Source organism: Eulemur rufifrons, chromosome 25 (genome assembly GCF_041146395.1).
Source record: "Eulemur rufifrons isolate Redbay chromosome 25, OSU_ERuf_1, whole genome shotgun sequence".
Classification (NCBI taxonomy): domain Eukaryota; kingdom Metazoa; phylum Chordata; class Mammalia; order Primates; family Lemuridae; genus Eulemur; species Eulemur rufifrons.
Window position 1 is genome coordinate 14,727,918 of NC_091007.1, and position 23,289 is coordinate 14,751,206.

The 23,289-nt window shown below is 34.8% G+C and overlaps 1 protein-coding gene across 5 annotated transcripts in view; it reads left to right on the forward strand.

The window, feature by feature from the left end:
* MLLT10 (MLLT10 histone lysine methyltransferase DOT1L cofactor) overlaps positions 1 to 23,289 on the forward strand; it is a 187,714-nt gene that overhangs the window by 105,374 nt on the left and 59,051 nt on the right. For 4 of the 5 annotated variants that reach the window (XM_069458815.1, XM_069458817.1, XM_069458816.1 and 1 more), the window contains exons 10-11: positions 15,815 to 16,070; positions 19,129 to 19,698. In XM_069458815.1, coding sequence (XP_069314916.1) covers positions 15,815 to 16,070; positions 19,129 to 19,698 — 826 coding nt within the window. Of the gene's footprint in view, positions 1 to 13,863; positions 13,924 to 15,814; positions 16,071 to 19,128; positions 19,699 to 23,289 lie in introns of those variants that run through there. The other variant, XM_069458819.1, reaches the window with a different exon arrangement.

Sequence of the window (23,289 nt, forward strand, 5' to 3'; positions counted from 1 at the left end):
GATATACACAAGGCATATATAAATGTGGGGGGATTTTGGGGAAAATCTCTTGTGATAAATTTAGATTTTTTCAGTGAAGTAAGAAGTGATGCTATTAGTTGTGATGATGAGAGCAGTGTTAGAGATTTGAGCAAAAAAAAAGGAGATATGAAATAGTTAACTATAATATTGGGAAAAAAATTTACTAAGGAAATTGGTATGATTGCTGAGGAGCCACAAGTTTCCACTTGAGGTTCATGGCCAAGAGTTTAAAGTGAGACAAGTTTGTACAGCTTTTTATTTTTCTCCATTCTTGTCCATCTGTATAGGTGTGAGCATAGAGTAGGATTTGATCAGGTTATTATTTTACCATATGAGTACATTGACTGTGTTGAGGGTTGAATGCAAGGGAAGTTATTACAATGATGGGTCATTGATAGTTAAGCTCAGTAGATAGGGAAGTGAGGACAATAAGAGGATGAAGGATAATAAATAATGGTTTCTGTTGAAATTAAAGGATTGTTAGAGTAGTAGAGAGTGAATTGGAAATGTTAGGTGGTGGTCAGAGAGTAGGGTGAATGAGATGGAGATTATTGAGGGGTTGGAATTATTTATTACAGTAATACCAGAATCTGGGATATGGTCAGGGTGTGAGGGGCTAATATAGGGTAGAAGACAAGATTATTGGAAGAGAGGGTGTCAAGGAAGTGTAAGGTGGGAGGTTTTAAAGATTGTCTGGATGTATATTGCAGCTTCTTCAGAAGTAAGATGGGGATAGTATTAGAGAGAGGGACAGTAGTATTAGGTCCTAAGGCAGTGATTGGCAAACATTTTCTGCCAAGGACTGGATACTAAATATTTTAGATTTTGTGGGCCATACTGACTCTAATATTCAACTCTGTGCTTTTGTAGCATGGAATAGACATAGACAATTTGTAAACAAACAGATGTAGCTGTGTTCCAGCAGAACTTTATTTATGGTTGCTGAACTTAAATTTTTATGTAATTTTCACATATGAAATAGTCTTCTTTGGTTTTTTTCCAACCATTTGTAAATATAGGCCAGGTGTAGTGGCTTATGTGTGTAATCCCTGCACTTTGGGAGGCCAAGGTGGGAGGAGTTTGAAAGCAGCCTGGGCAACATAATGAGTCCCCTATCTCTACAAGAAATAAAAGAAAAAATTAGCTGAGTTTGGTTGGTTTCAACTATAATGCTAACTACTCAGGAGGCTGAGGTGGGAGGATTGCTTGAGCCCAGGAGTTTGAGGCTGTAGTGAGCCATGATCACATCCCTGCACTCCAGCCTGGGTGACAGAGTGAGACCCTGTTTCAAAAAATAAAAATATAAAAATCTGCTGGGCCCGGTGGCTCATGCCTGTAATCCCAGCACTCTGGGAGGCAGAGGTGGGAGGATTGCTCTAGATCAGGTATTCAAGACCAGCCTGAGCAAGAGTGAGACCCTGTCTGTACTAAAAATAGAAAGAAATTAGCCGGGCAACTAAAAATATATAGAAAAAATTAGCCAGGCATGGTGATGCATGCCTGTAGTCCCAGCTACTCGGGAGTTTGAGGCAAAAGGATTGCCTGAGCCAAGGAGTTTGAGGTTGCTGTGAGCTAGGCTGACGCCATGGCACTCTAGCCTGGGCAACAGAGCTAGACTCTGTCTCAAAAAAAATTTTGAAGGAAATACACACACATATATGATAATTTTATAACAACAAAGGTATTCAGTAGTCTACTGAATCATGAATGTATGGAACCTTTTGTTAAGCTTTACTGAGGTATAATTGATAGCAAATTGCATATATTTAAAATTAGAAAAATTGATAAATTTTGACATACGTACCCACTAGTGAAACTATCACCACAATTACAGGCAAGAGTTTCCTTGTGACTCCTTTTAATCTTCCTTCTCTCTGTCTTCCTGTCCCCACCACTGTCGAGGCAGCTACTGATTTGCTTTCTGTCACTTTAAATTAGTATGTATTTTCCAGAATGTTAAATAATGGAAACAGACAGTATGTACACTTTTTTGTCTGCCTTCTTTCACTTAGCATAATTATTTTGAGATTTATCTATGTTGTATGTTTCAATAGTTAATCCATTTTTATTGCTGACTGGTTTGTGCATGGATTTACTATAATTTGTTTATCCATTCTCCAGCTGATGGACATTCAGGTTGTTTCTTGTTGGATATATGCTTTCATTTCTCTTGCTTAAATACCAAGGTGCAGAATGGCTGAGCCACATGGTAGGTATGACTCACCATGGTAGATGTATGCTTAATTTTTAAAAACACCGCTAAACTACTTTGCAAAATAGTTGTACCATTTTAACATTTCTACCATCAGTGTACAAGAGTTCCTATTCCTCAACATTGTCTGTAAGACTTGGTATGCTGTCTTTTTAATTTTAGCTATTCTAGTGGATATGTTAGTGGTATCTCATTGTGGTTTTAATTAGCATTGCCTTAATGGCTAATTATGTTGGACCTCTTTCTATGTACATATTTGCCATTTGTTTATTTTTGGTGAAATTTTATTCAGATTTTCCCACCGCCTGACCTTTTTTTATTGGCTTGTTTGTTTCCTTGTTAGGGACTTTTGTGAGACTTTATATATTGTGGATGCAAGTCCTTTATCAGATAGATTATTTGCAGTTATTCTTCCACTGTATAGCTTGTCTTTTCATTCTTTGATACACATTTTTTTTTTTTTTGAAGAAGCAGACGTTCTTCATTTTATGAAATTCATTTTATCAGGCCAGGAGTGGTGGCTCAAGCCTGTAATCTCAGTACTTTGGGAGGCCAAGGTGGGAGGATCGCTTGAGGCCAAGACTTCAAGACTAGCCTGGGCAAGATAGCAAGACTCTGCCTCTACAAAAAAAAAATAAATAAATAAAATAAAATATTAGCCAAGCATGGTGTCGCACATCTGTAGTCATAGCTAGTTGGGAGACTGGGCCAGGAGGATTGCTTGAGCCTGGGAGTTGGAGGTTGCAGTGAGCTGTGATCATGCCACTGTACTCCAGTTTGGGCGACAGAGTGAGATCCTGTACCAGAAACAAAAAAATAATAATTAAAAAAAAAAGAAACTCAGTTTATCGATTTTTTTCGTGTTTTCCTCTAGACAGTTTTATAGTTTTAGGCTTTATATTTAGGTCTATGGTCCATTTTGACTTAATTTTTGCATATGGTATTAGTTATATATCTAAGTGCGCATATTTGAATATATACATCCAATTTTTTCCAGAGCCATTTGTGGAACAGATTGTCATTTTTCTGCTGAATTGCATTTACTCTTTTGTTGAAAATCAGTTGACCATATATATGTATGAATCTATTTCTGGACTCTTGTGTTCCATTGATATGTTTGTCTTTACATTAGTACCATAGTCTTGATTACTATAGCTTTGTAATAACTCTCTAAGTCAGGTAGGGTCCATCCTCCAGCGGTGTTCTTTTTTTCCCAAAGTTGTTTTGTTCTTTGCATTTTTATATGAATTTTAGAATATATTGTCAGTTTGTAGAAATAAGACTGCTAATATTTTGACTGGAGCTGCATTTAATCTATTGAACATTTGAGGGAGAATTAATGTCTTAATATTGAGTCTTCTGATCCATGAACACAGTATATCTCTCCATTTACTTAAGTCTTTATTAATTCATTTCAGAAGTGACTGTACAGGCCTTATACATCTTACTGCAGTTTAATCTCTAAATATTTAATCTTACTTGATGCTGTTGTAAGTAATATTTTCTAAGATATCAATTTCTTTTCTGCTAGGCTGGGCATGGTGGCTCACACCTGTAATCCTAGCACTGTGGGAGGCTGAGGTGCGAGGATCGCTTGAGGTTAGGAGTTTGAGACCAGCCCGAGCAAGAACGAGACCCCCGTCTCTACTAAAAATGGAAAAATTAACTGGGCGTGGTGGCGTGTGTCTGTAATCCCAGCTAGTCAGGAGGCTGAGGCAGGAGAATCGCTTGAGCTCAGGAGTTTAAGGTTGCTGTGAGCCAGGGTGATGGCAGGGCACTGTAGCCTGGATGATAGAGTGAGACCCTGTCTCAAAAAATAAAATAAAATAAAATAAAATTCTTTTTGCTGATAAACAGGTTTAATGATACATTGCTCTTCACATGGATGACTACAGAGACTTTGAAACTATAATCCAGAAATACATTAACACAGACATTCATCACAGACCGATTGGCCAGATCTAAAATCAACTGACTTCTCACCACAACTACCCTGTAAATATTGCAATCCTTCTCTCCAAAATGACCGTACGATCACATGAAAACAATTACTGTAGGGGAAACCAGAAACCTAACTTTTTGGTTAAAAGTAAAAGCCAAAGGAAAAATAGCAATTCAGTGATTAGTTGGTGAAGGGGGAAGTTCGGTGTCCTTCTCTGTGCTATGTTCTTCCTTTGCTCTTTTTGTCCCTCTTCAGCCCATCCATGCTATCTTTCAGTAGGTTTGAATAAGTCTTCTGCCTCTGATTCACTTCCTGGGAGCTCATCACAGTGCTGATTGCTCCTTGCTACATATGGAAACCCAGTTGATTTTTTTTTTTTATTTTGGTATACAGAGTCTCATTCTGTTGCCCTGGCTAGAGTGCAGTGGCATCATTATAGCTCAGCCTCCAACTCCTGGGCTGAAGCTATCCTCCTGCCTCAGCCTCACTAGTATCTGGTACTACAGGTGCGCGCCATGATGCCCGGCTAAGTTTTCTTTTTTAGGTACAGACGAGGTCTCGCTCTTGGTTAGGCTAGTCTCCAGCTCCTGACCTCAAGCAGTCCTCCTGCCTTGGCTTCCCAGAGTGCTAGGATTATAGGTATGAGCTGCCATGCCTGGCCCAGTTGAATTTTTAATGGCAATCTTGTATATTGCAGCTTTGCCAAAACTTTCTTATAGGATTTTCTTCATATGTTACTAATATCATGCCATCTACAAATAAGACAGTTTTACTTTGTCCTTTCCAATCTGGATGCCTTTTATTTCTTTTCTTATTTTACTGGTTAGACCCCCCAGTGCAATGTTGAGTGGAAGGGTGACAGTGGACAGTTTTGGTTTGTTCATGTTAAGGGGAAATATTTAATTTTTTACCATTACAGTTGAAGTTGAGGCAGTTTTCTGCTATTCTTAGTTGTCAGCCATGAACATTATGTTTTGTCAGATCATTCTTCTACATATTTTTAATGTACTGAAATGATTATATGGGGATTTTTCCCCCCTTCTTTTTTAGTCTATTAATATAATGCATTACATTGGTTGATTCTTCTAGTGTTAAAACAACCTTGCATTTCTGAAATAAATCTCACTTGATCTTGGTGTGTTATCATTTTTATTTATTGTTGAATTCAATTTTTTAAAAATTTAAAAGAACTTTTATATCTGCATTCATGAAGGCTATTGGCCTGTAGTTTTCTTACAGTGAATATCTTTGTCTGGTTTTGGTGTCAACTTAACGCTCATCTCCTAGAATGAATTGAAAGTATTCACTCTAACTCACTTTCTTAGAAGTGTTCATTATAGATTTGACATTATTTCTTAATATTTGGTAAAATTCACTTCTAAAGTCATCAGGGCCTGGAGTTTTCTTTATAGGAAGGTTTTTAACTACAGTTCTATTTGTTTAATCGATATAGGGTTATTTGGGCTATTTCTTCTGGAATGAGCTTTGGTAATTTGTGCCCTTCTGTCTTTTTTTCTGATGAGTCTGGCTAGAAGTTTATGAGATTTGTTGATCTTCTTAAATGCTTAGCTTTTGGATTCACTGATTTTCTCAAGTTTTATGCTTTGTATTTTACTAATATATGCTAATTACTTTTTTTCTTTCAACAACTTTGGAGTTTCTTTGCTCTTTTTCGAGTTTATTAAGGTAGAAGCTGATGAAATTTATTGGAGACCTTTTTTCTAATGTAGGCATTTTTTAAAAAATTAAAACTTTATTTTTAAAAGAAGTTTTAGGTTCACAGCACAAATGATCAGAAAGCATAGAAACTTTCCATATACACCCTTTTCCCACTCTTGCACAACCTCCCCCATTATCAACATCCCCCACCAGAGTGGTAACATTGTTTACAATTGATAAACCTATGTTTACGTATCACTGTCACTCAAAGTCCATAATGTACACTAGAGTTTACTGTTAGTGCATACAATTTATGAGTTTTGACAAATGTATAATGACATGTCCACCATTTTTAGTATCTTAGAGAATAGTTTCACTATCCTGAAAACCCTCTGTGTTCCACCCGCTCATTACTCCCTCAACCCTTTCCTCTGGCAATCTCTGATCTTTTTATTGTCTCCATACTTTAGCCTTTTCCAAAATTTCATAAAGGTATAATCACACTTCATGTAGACTTCATACCTGTGATAAATTTCACTCGGTCATACTATATGATTCTTTTAATATGTTATTGGATTTGATTTGCTAATATTTTGTTGAGGATTTCTGCATCTACATTCACGAGAGAGATTGGCCTGTTTTCTTTAATATTTGTTTTCTGGTTTTGGTATTAGGGTAATGGCTGACCTCATAGAATGAGTTAGGGAGATTCTATTTTCTGGAAAGATTGTAGAGAGTTGGTATAATTTTTGAAATGTTTGATAGAATTCGCCAATCACTTCATTTTGAGCCCGGTAGTTTTTGTTTTAGAAGGTTATTAATAATTTGTACAATTTGTTTAATAGGCACAGGCCATTTTAGATTGTTTCTTTTTGTGTGAATTTTGGCAGGTTGTTTCTTTCAAGGAATTGGTCGATTTCATCTTGGTTATCAAATTTGGGGCATAGAGTTGTTGACAGTATTTCTTTATTGTCCTTTTAATGTCTTTGACATCTGTAGTGATGTTTCCTCTTTCATTTCTGATATTAGTAATTGAAATATTCTCTCTTCTTTTTCTTAGCCTGGCTAGAGAGTTACCTATTTTATTGATCTTTTCAAAGAACCAGCTTTTGATTCTGTTAATTTTTCTCTGTAGATTTCCTGTTTTCAGTTTCATTGATTTCTGCCCTAATTTTTATTTCTTTTCTTCTGCTTACTTTGGGTTTAATTGACTCTTCTTTTTCTACTTTTCTAAAGATTATTGAACTTAGATCTTTCATCTTTTCCAGTTTACACATACATTAATTTCTCTTTAAGCACTGCTTTTCCTGAATCCCACAGATTTTTATAAGTTGTGCTTTTATTTTCATTTAGTTGAAAATATTTTAAAATTTCTCTTTAGATTTCTTCTTTGACTCGTGTTATTTAGAAGCGTGTTGTTTAATCTCCACATATTTTGGGATTTTTCTGGCTATCTTTCTGTTACTGATTTCTAGTTTAATTACATTGTCATCTGAGAAAGCAAGGCATTGTATGATTTCTGTTCTTTTAAATTTGTTAAGGTATGTTTTATGGCCCAGAACATGGTTTATCTTGGTGAATGGTTCATGTGAGCTTGAGAAGAATGTGTAATCTGCTATTTTTGGATGTAGTAGTCTGTAGATGTCAGTTATATCTAGTTGATTGATGGTGCTGTTCAACTATGTCCATAACTGATTTTCTGTGTGCTGGATCTGTTCATTTCTGATAGAATGGTATAAAGGCTCCAGCTATCACAGTGGATTCATTGGTTTCTCCTTGCAATTCTGTCAATTTTTGCCTTACATATTTTGATGCTCTGTTGTTAGTTGCATTCATATTAAAGATTATTACATCTTTTTGAAGTACTGACACCATTATCATTATGTAATGTCCCTCTTTATCCCTGAAAAATTTATTTGCTCTCAAGTCTTTTCTGTTTGTAATTGATATAACAACCTCTGCATTTTTTTTTTTTTTGGATTCGTGTTAGTGTGGTATATCTTCTTTCTCTATCCATTTCCTTTGTATATGTCTTCAAAGTAGGTTTCTTATAGACAACATAGAGTTGGTGCTTGGTTTTTGATCCACTCTCACAATCTTTGTCTTTTAATTGGTGTATTTAGACCATTGACATTTAAGATCATTAGTGATATAGCTGGGTTAATATCTACCATATTTGTCACTGTTTTTTATTAGTTGCTCTTCTTTTTGTTCTTGTTTTTATCATCCAAACTTTACAAGTAATCCAAATCCTCTTTCAAGTAACACTACACCAGTTCATGGGTAGTGCAGTCCTTGTTAATAACAGATGCTCCTAATTCTTCCCTTCTATGGGTTGTATCATTGCTGTCATTCATTTCACCCATATAGATAAGCATATACGTGTGTGTGTGTGTGTGTGTGTGTGTGTGTGTTACAATCACGTACTTTGTTACTATCATTAGTTTGAACAAACTGTTACCTGTTAGAGCAATTAAGAATAAAAAACATAAAAGTTTTAATTTTACCTTCACTTATTTGCTGATGTTCTGCTTTTCTTTATGTAGGTCCAAATTTCTGACATATTTTCCTTCTCTCTGAAGAACTTTTTAAAACCATGTTGCAAGGCAGGTCTGTTGTCAATAGATTTCCTCAATTCTTGTTCATCTGAGAAAATCTCTATTTCTTCTTCACATTTGAAAGATAATTTAGGTAGGGTACAGAATTCTAGGTTGTTTTCTTTTTTCTTTTAACACAGTTTAAATGTTTCACTTCATTCTCTTTTTTTTTTTTTTTTTTTTTTTTTGTTGAGACAGAGTCTCTCTTTGTTGCCCAGGCTAGAGTGAGTGCCGTGGCGTCAGCTTAGCTCACAGCAACCTCAGACTCCTCGGCTTAAGCGATCCTACTGCCTCAGCCTCCCGAGTAGCTGGGACTACAGGCATGCGCCACTATGCCCGGCTAATTTTTTCTATATAGATTTTTAGTTGTCCATATAATGTCTTTCTATTTTTAGTAGAGACGGGGTCTCGCTCAGGCTGGTCTCGAACTCCTGACCTTGAGCAATCCACCCGCCTCGGCCTCCCAGAGTGCTAGGATTACAGGCGTGAGCCACCGCGCCCGGCCCACTTCATTCTCTTGATTGCATGATTTCTGAAGACAAGTTGGTATAATTCTCATCCCCCTTTTTACAGGTGTTTTTCCTTCAAGATTTTTTGTCTTTGATTTTCTTCAGTTTGAATATATTGAATATGACATGCCTGGGTATGGAGGTGTAGCTTTCTTTTTTTTCTTGGCATTTATCCTGCTTAGCATCCTCTGAGCTTCCTTGATACCTAGTTTAGTTTCTGCCATTAATTTGGGGAAATTGTTAGTCATTATTGCTTCAGAGATTGTTTGTTTTCCTTTCTTTCTTTTCCTTCTTGTATTTCCATTACAACTGTGTTACGCTTTTTGTAATTGTCCAGTGTTCATGAATATTTTGTTCCTTTTAATTTTTAGTCTTTTTTCTCTTTGCTTTTCAATTTTGGAAATTTCTGTTGTCATATCCTCAAGCTCAGATATTTTTTCCTCAGCTGTGTCCAGTGTAATGATCCCATGAAAGACATTCTTCATTTCTATTTTAATGTTTTTGATCGCTAGTATTTCTTTTTGATTTGCTTTCATTATACATCTGTTCTTGTATCCATCTGTCCACTTTTCCCATTAGGTCTCTTATCATATTAATCACAGTTGAAAAAATTCTTGGGTCTGATAATTCCAACATTTCTTCCATATCTGACTCTAGTTCTCATGAATTTTCAGTTTTTTCAAACTACATTTTTTACCTTTTAGTACACCTTTTAATTTTTTATTGAGAGTTGGGCATTGTGTCCTGCTAAAAGGAACTGTGGTAGTGATGTAGTAGTGATGCGTGGGGGAACAGGAAGCATTCTATACTTCTGTAATTAGCTCTCAGTCCTGAGATGAGACTCTTCCCCTGGCTGTGCACTTTGCAAGTGCTTCTTAGTTTTTTTCCTTTCTTAAGTGGGATCAGATGGCTAGAGTTGCTTGAAGTTGTACATTTCCCTTTCCTAGGTCAGTCCAGCTCTGATAAAACTTCAGCAGACTGGTTAAATAGTTTCTCCTGAGGGCAGGCCTTATTAAGAAAAACAAAAATCTCTGGCTATTTCAAAAGGGTTCCTTCCTTTCTCCTCCTATTGTGGAAGTACTGTGGAAGATCTTTCTCAGAGTTCTCTGTGAGCATCTGCTAGAGCTCCTGGAGGTAAAACTCACAAAGGGGTGAGTCCTTCAGCCCCCAGCCCCCTCGCTACTGGGTCACCTGGAGTTTTTCTCTCTCAGGCTTGTTCACATCGAGATGCCAGCAATCCATCAGTTACAGTTCAGGTTCTCTTTCTCTGATTCTGGTTTCTGTAGGGGTTTCTCATGAATTGTTGCTCAGGTACGTTGTGATTCTATCCACCTGTTTATCTTAACTAATTTTGGGGATACCAGTTTGCCCTATGATCTAACTTCTCTGACTGATCTGAGAAGAGTTGGTGATTTTTCAGTTTGTTTAGCTTTTTTCTTGTTTTAGGACAGAGGAAAGACATCTGAGCTCCTTATATGCCCAACTAGAAACCAGAGTCCTAATATAGGCATTTAATGGCATAAACTTCCCTCTAAGTACTCCTTTTTAAATTTTGATATGTTGCGTTTTCATTTTATTTAGTTTAAAAATGCATTATGATTTTGTTTTTGATTTCTTCTTTGATGCCTGGGTTACTTAAAAGTGTGTTATTTAGTTTTGAAATATTTGGGGATTTTTCATGTATTGTCTTGTTATTAATTTTTAATTTAATATTTTCATATATATCATTCCTTTTAAATTTATTGATACGTTTTATGATACAAAACATGGATTATCTTGTTAAATGTTCTGTGTGCTTTTCAAAAGAATGTGTATTCATTTGTGGTTGTGTGGAGTTTTTCTGTAAATGTCAATTAGGCCAAGTTGTTTATATTACGTTTTCTGTATCCTTATTTATTGTGTTTGTTCAGTCAGTTACTGTGAAGGGTGGGTGTGTATCTCTTTCTCCCCTCATTCTATCAATTTTTTTTTTCATTTGTTTTGAAGGTCTATTAGGTACAAAAACATTTAGGATTTTGGTATCTTTTTGATGAACAAACCACTTTATTCTGTAAATATTCTTTGTTTTGAAATCTGTCTGATATTAATATAGTGAAGTCAGCTTTCTTTTGATTCATTTTAGCTTGATATTTCTTTTCCCATACTTGTAATCTCTTTGTGTCTTTATATTTAAAATGGATTTCTTTAAGGCAGCATATAGTTGGGTCTTGAGTTTATTAATTCATTGTTGCAGTCTTTGCATTTTAATATTATACTACTTCACATATACTATAAGAACTTTACAGCTAGATATGTCCATTGCTACCCTTTTGGTTTTTTGGTGCTATTTTTGTCACTTTAAAAATATATATGTTCTGAATGTCACAATTTATTGTAATGACTTTTGCAGTAAATCATGAACTATGAATAATGAAAAATTCTTTCTTACATATCGTTTTACTCTGTTTATACAGTAGTGTCCCCTTTATCTGAGGTTTAACTTTCTGTGGTTTCAGTTACCTATAGTCAACTAAGGTCTGAGAATATTAAATGAAAAATTCCAGAAATAAACAATTCATAAGTTTTAAATTGCACACCATTCTGAGTGGCAGGATGAAGTCTTGCACCCTCCTGCTTCTTCCCTTGCTGGATGCACATTATCCGTTTGTCCAGCGTATCCACACCACATACACTACCCGCCCCTTACTGTATAGGAAAAACATAGTGTGTACAGCATCCATTGCTATCCATGGTTTCAGGCATCCACTGGGAGTCTTGGAACTTACCCTTAGTGGATAAGAGGGGAATTACTGTACTATATTTACCACTAGTAATGTTCTAGTGCTCTCCATCCCCTTTTTTGGTCAACATTTCATTTGTTGTTTTCCTTCTGCCTAAAAGACATCTTTTAGCATTTATTGTAGTGTTGGTCTACAGGTTATTAGTTCTTTTAGCTTTTGCATCCCAAAAAGTATGTATTTTGCATTTGTTTTGGAAAGAAATTTTGGCTATGGAATTCCAGATTGACAGTTTTGTTTCTTTTAGTACTCTTCTGTTTTCTAGATCGCATTGTGTCCAGGGAAAAATTTGTTTTTATCTTTATCTTTCCTTTTTTTAAGCATATAAGACATCCTTTTAAAAAAATCTGGTTTCTTTTAATATTTTCTCTTTATCATTGATTTTTTAGTGATGAGCAATTTGGTAGTGAACTGTGTTCATGTAGTTTTCTTCATAGTTCTTGTTCTTGAGGTTACTTCAGCTTCTTAGATCTGTAGGTTTATTGCTTTCATCAGTTTTATAATTTTTCCTGATATTCAATTTTATGATTTATTTTTTGTCCTCCCATTTTCCTTTAGGTATTCTAATTACATGTGACTTAGGCTGCTTAAAGTTGTTCTACAGCTCACTGATTTTTTGTTTGACCTTCACTTTTTCTGTGATTCATGTTGGGTATTTTCTATGCTGTATTCCAGGATTGGCCTAATGCAAAATTTGTGGCTTTTATGAGACACTTGTATAGTACATAATTTTATTTTAAAATTTTAGCAAACATGCTATGTTTACTTGTGATTGAAGGCATAGCTGTTGGTTATTCCTCTGCTTTCTGCCTCCTCACCAACGTAGGTAAAAGAACCTTGTAGAGTAGTCTGAGGCAAGCATACCTTTTCAAAAAAAATTATAATTGCTTTTTTTGGGGTTACTTATTATAGAGTCATTATTTAATTCCAAATCTAGTTTAAAATTTTTGTGTTAAGTAGGAAATGATTTTTGTTCCCAATTAATGCTGTTGAGTAGGTATGTTGGTGTTGTATCTTATCTGAGGATTAATGGTTGTAGTTGGCTAGGAAACAAAAATCACACATATTCTAAATTACCTTTTTAAAAAATTCATTACGTTGCCTGTAAATCATAATATAGAGCAAAGTATTTATGTACTACTTTAGAGACTTTCAATACAGCCAAATACCCAGTTTTATCTCTAGTGGAAAAGAACAAAAAGACCATATATTCTTCAGTTGAGTACTAAATGAAGTAGTTTGCATTTTATGGTCCAATTTGCATGAAAAGTAAGTATTTTTAAACACTAAAATTACACTTAGAGCAGTGAGATGCTTATACTGTGAGAGGCATTTAGGATGTAAAACTAACTGAGGGAACAGCGGATTTTGTGAATTTAGTGCTTGGCTTACTCATGTGCCTCTTCTCAGCCTTCTGCCAGCTCCTCTGCTCTCCTTTTTCCTCCCTCTCCTCCTTGGTTTTGAGTGATAGCATGTTTATAATGGAACTGCCCAGTGCCATATTGTCTCAACAGCACATTACAGAACAAATCCCCTCCCCAGAACAAGTACTTTTAAATTCACTTTCAAACTCAGTGTTAAGATAGAGATCCATCTCTCTTTGAATGAGCCCACATAGCCTTTTGGGGGTGGCCATTATATGTAATTTTTTAAAACTGTTATCTTCAGCTAAAATTTATTTTTTTATATTGAGAAATCTGATATCTTTTTAAACTTAAGTGTGGAAATTTAAAAAATATTCAATTATGGTTTTATTAGTATGATTTTTGTCAATGAAATTTGATTGTTTCATTCATTGCTTTCTTTGTAATACTGTTTCTTCCAAATGTCATGTTTTCATTGGTTTTATAGGTAGATTTATACTTTAGGGGGGGTGAGCAAGGACATTCCATTAAGTAAATGGGAAAATTGACCATCCCTAATTTAGATCATCATGTCAAAGCGAATAGCATATTTCCATTTGTAGCACTCCACCCAGTTTTCTCTCCATCCTTTATTTGATACATGAACAAAGTACATGAGTGAAGAACACCACTGTGTTTTCTTAGATGACTTTTAAACTTCACTAGGTCATACAAGGATCAGATGTGAGAGGAATGGAGAACCTCAGGATCAACTCAAGTAATTGGAAAAAAGTATTTGAGAAATGAGGTGGGGTGGTTTCCAAATTGACCTGCCCAGCATGGAAAAGGTTCATGTTTCTAAAGTAAGCCATGAAGTTTCATCAGCTTAAATGTGATTGGTTTGTTAAATGGGGTTTTTTTTTTTCTTTTAAACTTACTTTGAAACTTTTGTTCTTGTTTGTGGATTGTAGTTTGTTAGATTAGTGATGATTTTGTTTTTATGAAATAACGTTTCTTGTATTTGATGAAAATCTGTTGTTGGCAGTGAGATGACAGGGCTGGGGGTGGCATCTGGGGACAAGTAGCAGAAAAGTAGTGTTTGGTTTTCAAAACATTTTGACGTCTTCTCTTATTTCCTTTGGAACATTGGTTTTGGTAAAACCACCAGCCATTTTGAAGCTTGATTTTACTGTCACTTTCTCATTTTTTAAATTTATCTGATTGTATTGAGTGGTGGCTATATGTAGAAAATTTCACTTTTGCTTATTTTCAGATTTTTTTCATTTTTACATCAGATTTTAGATAGATGCGTTACAAAATTATTCACTTATTTATTCAACAAAAATGTAGTGCCAGTTATGTTCCAGGTACTTAGTCAGCTTTATGCTGTAGGTGCCTCAGATACTTTAGTGAATTTAACAGCAACATCAAAAATCTCTGTCCCTGTGGACCTTATAAATCTTTAATAATGTACATTTAGTATAATAGACTTTTATAGTCATTTAACCTGCCATTATTTGGGTATAGCTTGTATAAAAAATGATTACTAAAAACCAGAAACTAATTGTTTAAACAAATCTTAATTTTATTCTTTTTCCTAACATAATCTAGATCAAAGGAGTGATTGAGAATCAATTTTAGAGATAGTAATGAAAATCTTTACTTTGCAATATTAGATAACTTTTGCCTCCATGTAATCCTTTGAAAAAATGCTTTCTTTTTCAAAGGCTTTAATCTTTCTGTTTTTTGAAAAGGAGCCTTCACTTGAATTCTTTAAAAGTTCTTGCTCTGTCCTATGCTAGAGTCTTATAATCTCAGCAATAGTCAGTCCTCTGTCATGGTTTTGTAGCACCATCCTTCTCTATAATTGTTGCCTTCCTGTGTTGAACACTAAAGCTTATTTTAATTTCATGTGTAGGACATAGTATGTTCTTGGTGAAAATGATGTTGCTGGAGAAATAAATACATTCAGTATTACTGTGTGTCACTTAATAAATATGACTAATACATACTTTTACTAATTGCTGTGATTTGATCACAAAACAGCCATCTTATAAAGCTGGGGTCCCCAAGCCCTGGGCTGCAGACCTTTCCCATGGCCTGTTAGGAACCTGACTGCACAGCGAGGAGGCACAGCAGGAGGCGAGCCAGCGAAGCTTCCTCTGTATTCACAGCCACTCCCCATCGCTTGCGTCACCACAGGAGCTCCGCTTCATGTCAGATCATGTCAGATCAGCAGCTGCACTAAATTCTCAGAGGAGTGCAAACCCTACTGTAAACTGTGCATGCCAGGGATCTGGGTTTCATCCTCCTTATGAGAATCTAATGCCTGATGATCTGAGGTGGAGCTGAGGCAGTGATGCTAGTGCTGGGGAGCAGCTGCAAATACAGATTATCATTAGCAGAGAGGTTTGACTGCACAATAAATGTAATGCGCTTGAGTCATCCTGAAACCATCCCCTCCCTCCCCCGTCCATGGAAAAATTGTCTTCCATGAAACCAGTCCCTGGTGCCAAATAGGTTGGGGACTGCTGCTATAAAGTATCTATACTTTTTTTTTTTTTTTTAAAGAAAAGTAGTTATAATAGACTTTGTTTTTATATGATTTTCTTAGGTGGACTAATATTTTTAGAGCTCAGACTTTCAAAATATGTTTATTTTACAAATCCATTTATTATTATTACTGCCATGTTTTCTGTAGCCAAAATGTAATCAGTTTTTTTTTCCTTTTACTTTTTTGAATCAAAATGTTAGACTTACACAAGCACTAGCAACAACTCTATATCTGGATCATTGAAGCGTTTGGAAGATACTACAGCACGATTTACAAATGCAAATTTCCAGGAAGTCTCTGCACACACCTCTAGTGGAAAAGATGTTTCAGAGACTAGAGGGTCAGAGGGCAAAGGGAAGAAATCTTCAGCTCACAGCTCAGGTCAAAGGGGAAGAAAGCCTGGTGGTGGAAGAAATCCAGGAACGACCGTGTCAGCAGCTAGCCCCTTTCCACAAGGTATCAATTATGACGTTTTAGTTAAAATTCTTTTTCTTATCATGGTCAGTAGCAGTTACGCTTTGTAAAAGAATTTATTTTTTACTTACAAGTAATAGATTTTTCTAGATTATTATATGATTAATGCTATAGTAAGATTACTTCAAAGACTAGTGTTTCCTGTTAAAATGTTTCTGGGACTTTTGGTTTCTTTTTATGTTATGATTTGTGCTTCCAAAGTTGAACTGCAATTTTTTAAATAGATATGGAATAAAGCTTAAGATTGGAGAGAAAAACAATAAAAGCTGGAGTTTTCCTTTCCATTCCATAGAATAGTCATTCTTTTCTATAAATTTTTTTTATTTACTTTTCCTAGTTAAACATTTAAAATAGTTAAGGTTTACAGTTTTAGTAGGTAAACAAATTCTGAGCAATTTTTAGGGGATCTAAATAGGTCTTAGTTAATAATAGTTGTTGATTAGTAATGCATTTATTATAAAGCTTGAAGTTTAAAGTAGAATTTTGGCTGCTATATTTATGTGATGCCCAGTTAAATTTGAGTTTCAGCTAAACAACAAATAATATTTTGGTATAAGTATGTCTCCTATATTATGTGAGATATACTGAAAAATAATTTAACTGAAATTCAAAATTAATTGGGCATGCTATTTTATATGGCAACTCTATTTTATGGAGAACAAAGTAACTCAGCTAAACTTTAGACTACATTAACCTTGTGTTCTAGGTTTGTACTTTGTGTAATTTTTAACGTGAACATAAATATTTTGAGAAATAGAAATGTTAAAGCTCTTGGAGGAAAATATATTAGTAAAATATATAATAAATGCCCCTCCCCCCAACCCTAGGAGTAAATGAGAAAAGAAAATTCTTTGCCCCCTTTCAAGCTTCTGCTAATAATGAAACTTACATCCAAAATTTAGCAAGATAAAATTTGAATATGTAGAGAGATTGCTTAGTCTGCTGGCCTCTCATGAAAAAGCATATTTATGTATTTTATACAAGTAGTTATTCTGGGCTTGAAGATTTTCAAGTCCCAGGATTGTGTGTGTGTGTGCGCGTGTGTGTGCGCGCGTGTGTGTGCGTGCCTCATATATCAAAAGCTTAGACAAGTAGAAAAGATTAAAATGCCAGATTTACTGCTTTACTTTACTAAAATATATATTTGTTGTTATTTTTATACTACTTTGGAAAACAAAGTAAGTAGTAAAACCTTAATTAACCTTTAATGTAACCTCATTCACATTTTGAATGTGATATTAGCAGAATTCAGTCAACACTTCTATAAATAAGACTTTATTTTCCACTATTAAAATTACATTTTTGAGTTTTTAATCCATTGGTGAATTACTAATCAATTTAGAAAGAAAATACCCCATTTTCTTGAACTTTATACCATTGAAGACTCTTTTTTATCCTCCATTAATATATGTTAGAGAATGTGTTATGTTTGCATATTAGAGGTAATCTACAAAAAGTTTTAAAAATTGAAATTTAAAGATAGGGTATTTAAGATAATTGGTTGTATTTTTTCATAGCAAGAAGTATGTGAATTTTAGAAAATTTACATTTAAAGTATTGCATATATTAAATATGTAAAAGAATTTGCTTGCTGTAGTGAGCTTTTAATATCAGCTGTAAAAACAAAAAAGTGTAAAAGAAAGCAGATGGTGACAGATCAGAATGGATAATAAAGAACTTCTAATAGCTGCTAATTATGTAGCAAATTATAATTATCTTTAAGTGATTGATATAATGTAAATGACTTCTTAATATGTATGTTTTTCTGAATAGACATAGCCTGAAAATGCCTACATAGATAGAAATAATTTTGTAAAATTAATAGAACAGAGGCACTCTTGAAAGACTTAAGTTTTAGAAATATTGATGTGGTTTTTTTTAATAAGCTGTTTCAGAAGAGGTTAAAATTCAAAAATCAAAACCTTGAGACTTTAGTTAAAAAGAAATTGTTTCTTGTGTGTGAGGAAAAAAGTCTTTGTAATATCTAGGTGGATTTATGTGTAGTTACTTGTGAATATGCAATAAAATTTAATGCTTAGCCTGAAATTTCCTTTCCACTCCAATAAAACAATATATTTTGAGTTTTTGTTTCCAGAAACTTAAGTTAAAATATGATGTAGTTTAGTTTTATGAGCACAAGTGAGTCTAAAGACTTGCTACTTCACTTGGCACATGTGAAGAGGTTTGACAAAATGGGATAGTGGGCCAAACTGTGTTTTCATCCCAGGCCATATTAATTTTCTACAAGGCAACTAAGAACTTTGAGGTTCTTAAACACCTCTTTAGGATAAGGTGGCCTACCAGTGTTCTTCAAAGAGCAGGGAGAGAATAGCCATTGTGGCTAGTTTTTTTTCTTTATGCAGCTCCACGGAAAGGGGACTGTGAGAATGTAAGGTATAGGTTAGATTCCATCTGACCATTCTTTGATCAAATCTGTGTTTTGTTGGGGGTGGATTCAGCTGAATAACATCTGAATAATAGCCATCACTGATATGTCTTAGAGTTAAAACTTAGAACTCGGAACCTAAAAAAAACATCTTTTGGTTCTTCCTGTATGTTGGGAACATTTATAATCATATCTTTAATATTTAAAAAGAAGTAGTTCCCCAGACATTCAGAGTTGAATTGTAGTCTTGTTAGGTCTCCTTCAGAGACTGTCAAAAGGAGGCTGCTGGTCTTTAGTTCTGCCTCAAGCATACAGGAGGTGTTTGGGGGAGAACAGAGAAATGCTGCTGTGGTAAAAGGTAGGTTAAATAAAGCACATCTTGTATCTTAGTAAGTAATAGCTTGCAATTCAAGAGTAAATGTTTGATACTACCTATAAAATGACAAGTGTTTCTAAAGATAATTTTAGAGGTAAACTGGATTTCAGTAATAACCCTTTTCAAATCTAGCTTTATTATACAGTGATGTCCTAAGTTTTGTAGTTAGTTTTTTTACCCTTTCTTCTCTTTGATGATTGTATCACTTCTACTGCTTATGGGAACTTTTGCATCCACTTTTTTCTTTTCCTACCCCATTTTTTTTTTTTTTACTACAGGCAGTTTTTCAGGAACTCCAGGCAGTGTAAAATCATCTTCTGGAAGTTCAGTGCAGTCTCCCCAGGATTTCTTGAGCTTTACAGACTCAGATCTGCGTAATGACAGTTACACTCACTCCCAACAGTCATCATCAACCAAAGATGTACATAAAGGAGAGTCTGGAAGCCAGGAAGGGGGGGTAAATAGTTTTAGTTCCTTAATTGGTCTCCCTTCGACCTCAGCTGTTATTTCACAGCCTAAAAGCTTTGAAAATTCACCTGGAGATTTGGGTAATTCCAGCCTTCCTGCAGCAGGATATAAGCGGGCTCAAACTTCTGGCATAGAAGAAGAAACTGTAAAGGAAAAGAAAAGGAAAGGAAATAAACAAAGTAAGCATGGGCCTGGTAGACCCAAAGGAAACAAAAGTCAAGAGAATGTTTCTCATCTCTCAGTTTCTTCTGCTTCACCAACATCATCTGTAGCATCAGCTGCAGGAAGTGTAACAAGCTCTAGTCTTCAGAAATCTCCTACCTTGCTCAGGAATGGAAGTTTACAAAGTCTTAGTGTTGGCTCATCTCCAGTTGGTTCAGGTAGGGATTTGCCTATTGTTTTTCTCCCTCACTCCTACCACCACCCTTCTTCCTCTAACCCCCTAAGCTTTAAACTATTGTTACGATAATATTTTGCGTTACTAAGTGACAATTAAAGTGACATTTCTCAATTTTTTCATTTCATAATGAAAAAAATAAAAATGTCTTATAATTTAAGAAAGACAATTTGGTGTTTGGGAAAGATGTTTGGCACTAATCTTTAACTGAATGTAAGCTCAGAAGTCTTACTGGTCATGGATTACTTATAAAACAACTAGAATTCATTTCCTATTTTTGTTTTTGTTTTACATGTATAGTATTTTTAAAACCAACCCAGAACTCATATTTAAGATGTGAGAATTTTTGTGCAATGTTTTTGGTCGGTGTAGGTTTGGTTTTGTTTTGTTTTTTGAGCTCCCTTTCTCTAAACTTCGTTTTTAGTCTTCATTTTCTAAACAGTTCCTCATACAAGAATATTACTTGAATTACTCTATCTGGAATATTTCTCAACTAGTGATAAATGATTTAAATTTACAGAATTTAGGAATCATGTTTTATTTCAGGAGATACCTGAAATGATTTAATTTTGTTCTCAAATATGTTTAATGATTTTACCATTACTGTGTGTGTGTGTGTGTGTGTGTGTGTGTGTTTTCTTCTGGAAATAAGGTCCCATTCTATTAGCCAGGCTAGAGTACAGTGGTGTCGTCATAACTCACTGCAGCCTCGCAACTCCTGGGCTCGAGCAATCCTCGTGCACCAGCCTCCCAAGTAGCTGGCACCACGGGTGTGTACCACCACTCCTGGCTAATTTTTTAACTTTTTTTGAGATGGGGTCTCACTGTTGCCCAGGCTGGTCTTGAACTGCTGGATTCAAGTGATCCCCTCCCACTTTGGCCTCCCAAAGTGCTAGGATTATAGGTGTGAACCACCCTGCCTGGCCATCATTACTTTTATTGTAGTACACATAAATTGATAATATATTGTTATTTATACCATTGGGGTGCTTCTGTAACCTGCAATTTGTATTATGAATATTATTTTCAATTTTTAAAAAGTTCTTGAAAACGCATGTTTTTAGACAAACTTTTAACAGTTTTGATATTAACTTAAATGTCAACATTTATCTCTTAAATTGCATTTTGAATTTTAGATAAATAGTTTTTCAATAAATGTTGATTGTAAACCTCACCACTCTTTGGGTTTTAGATTTCTGATGGTTGAAATAATGAAATTTTAGCTAAGATAAACTATTATGGATTGATTGATTGATTGTATCAGTTCTAATAGTTATTGGGAAGGGTAGGTAGGAAATGGTATGGAAAAATAGTAAATGCAATTTAATGAATACTGTTCATGTATATTTTATAAATATAGAATTTTGGATTTTTTTTGTAGTTGTGCATATACAGTATTAATTTTAGTAAACAAACATAAGACTATTCCAAGAGAGAAGAGAGGATATATAAGAGTCAGATGTGAGAAATGGTAACTATACCTACCTTTTGTTATGTGCTAGGTTCTGTTAAGTGCTTCATGTTTATTATTTAACAACAGATATATACATATATATATATATATATATATATATGAAGTAATGCCACCATTTTACAGCTGATAAAAACTGAGGTTTTGAAAGGCAAAAACAAGTTGCCCAAGATCACATAGCCAGAAATTCTTTTTTGGATTTCTTTTAGCTAGCTTAAGTGCCTGTGATAGACCTATTTACTAGACTTTTTTGAGAAATGAGTGGAATCTAGAAGGATTAGATCATTCTAGAGGGTTTATCTCAGCATTATTGACATTTTGGATGGGATGATTCTTTGTGTACAGTGCTGCCATGTGTGTTGCAGGATGTTTACCAGAATCCCTAGCCCCTGCCCACCACATGCCAACAGCACCTCATCGCCCACTAGCCCTCGCACAGTGATAATCATAAACGTTTCCAGATGTTGTTAAAATTGTTAAATGTGTCTAGGGGCCCAAAATTGCCTTTGGTTGAGAACCACTCTTTTAGAAAGAGAAAAGATATATAAATTGCAACGAGAAAGAAGTTCATTAAAAAGATTTAAATAGGCCGGGCGCGGTGGCTCACGCCTGTAATCCTAGCACTCTGGGAGGCCGAGGTGGGAGGATCGCTCAAGGTCAGGAGTTTGAGACCAGCCTGAGCAAGAGTGAGACCCCGTCTCTATTTCTTAAAAAAAAAAAAAAAAAAAAATTAATTAAAATAAATAAAATATTGGTTCACATTCTTGAAAAAAATTTCTTACCTGTTACAGTTTAGGGGAGATTTTAAATATAGAAAATAGTGTTCCTTACAGGATGCCTAATTCCAGAGAGTGGTGTTTATGCTACGTTTATGGCAGGAAAAATTGGGTTTTTATCTCTTTTTACCTTGCCATTAGGTAAACATAGTAATTTAGGGAGAAATTACCATAAATATATCACAAAAATAAATGACTTAACAAATTTAACTTGCCAAGAATTTTTTAAAATTATGTTAAAAATCACTCTGAAGATTATATGTGTCTCGTTAAAGCTATAATGATGGAATAAAATTCCTCAAAACTTTTTGAGATAATATATTCTTTAATTTTATACATCTTAATAAGTTTTATGACTAGGTCAGAGCAATTTCTTATTGATAAACTTAATAGTAAAAAGTTGATCCTTATCTAGAAGAGTCTTGGCTAAATGCCCTGAATATTTAGAATTAGGCCTTCTTAGCCATAGAAAGTTAAGAATTGCTGACTGTTGATGAACACTTAGTATGTGCCATACATACACGGTATTAAGTACTTTTCCGCATTAAGTGTTATCACTCATTATATGGAACCAGAAACAGAATTCTCAAACCTCCTCTTAGCTGATGGAGGTATATGTTTTGCTTGGAGCTCAAAGCTATTCAGTTATAAAATGCAACAGTTGTTTGCTGATGAGGGTGTAAAGCATATACTAGTATAATGTTAGTCATACTTTAAGCAAAGGAATCCATGAGCAAATTTGAATTAGTAACTTTCAACAATAGCATTTCCTACTGGTATGAAAAAGTTAATTTTTCCTCTGGACTTATTTTAAATTGAGAAATCATTTAGTAATTGTAAAAGCAAGAAACTTGCCCCTATATAAGTAAGTAAGAAGGAGAAAATGTATGCAGTTGTTCCTTGATATCCATGGGGGTTGGTTCCAGGACCTCTCTTAAAAGTCTGGGATGCTCAAGTCCCTGATATAAAATGGCATAGTATTTGCATATAACCTGTGTTCATCTTCCATATACTTTAAATCATCTCTAAATTACTTATAATACCTAACACAATGTAAATGGTATGTAAATAGTTGTTACACTGTATTGTTTAGGGAATGATGACAAGAAAAAATGTCTGTATATGTTCAGCACTGACTTCTCTATTCAAGGTTGGTTGAATCCACAGATGTGGAGCCTCTTGGATACAAAGGGCCACCTGTCCGGTGTGCTACATCATCGAGAATTGTTTTTCATGATGCTCTTTTCAAAATACTGATTTCATTTAATGGCAGGTTGATAATTTAGTAATGGTGAAAGTGACCTTTATAAGTACCTGCTGGTCATGA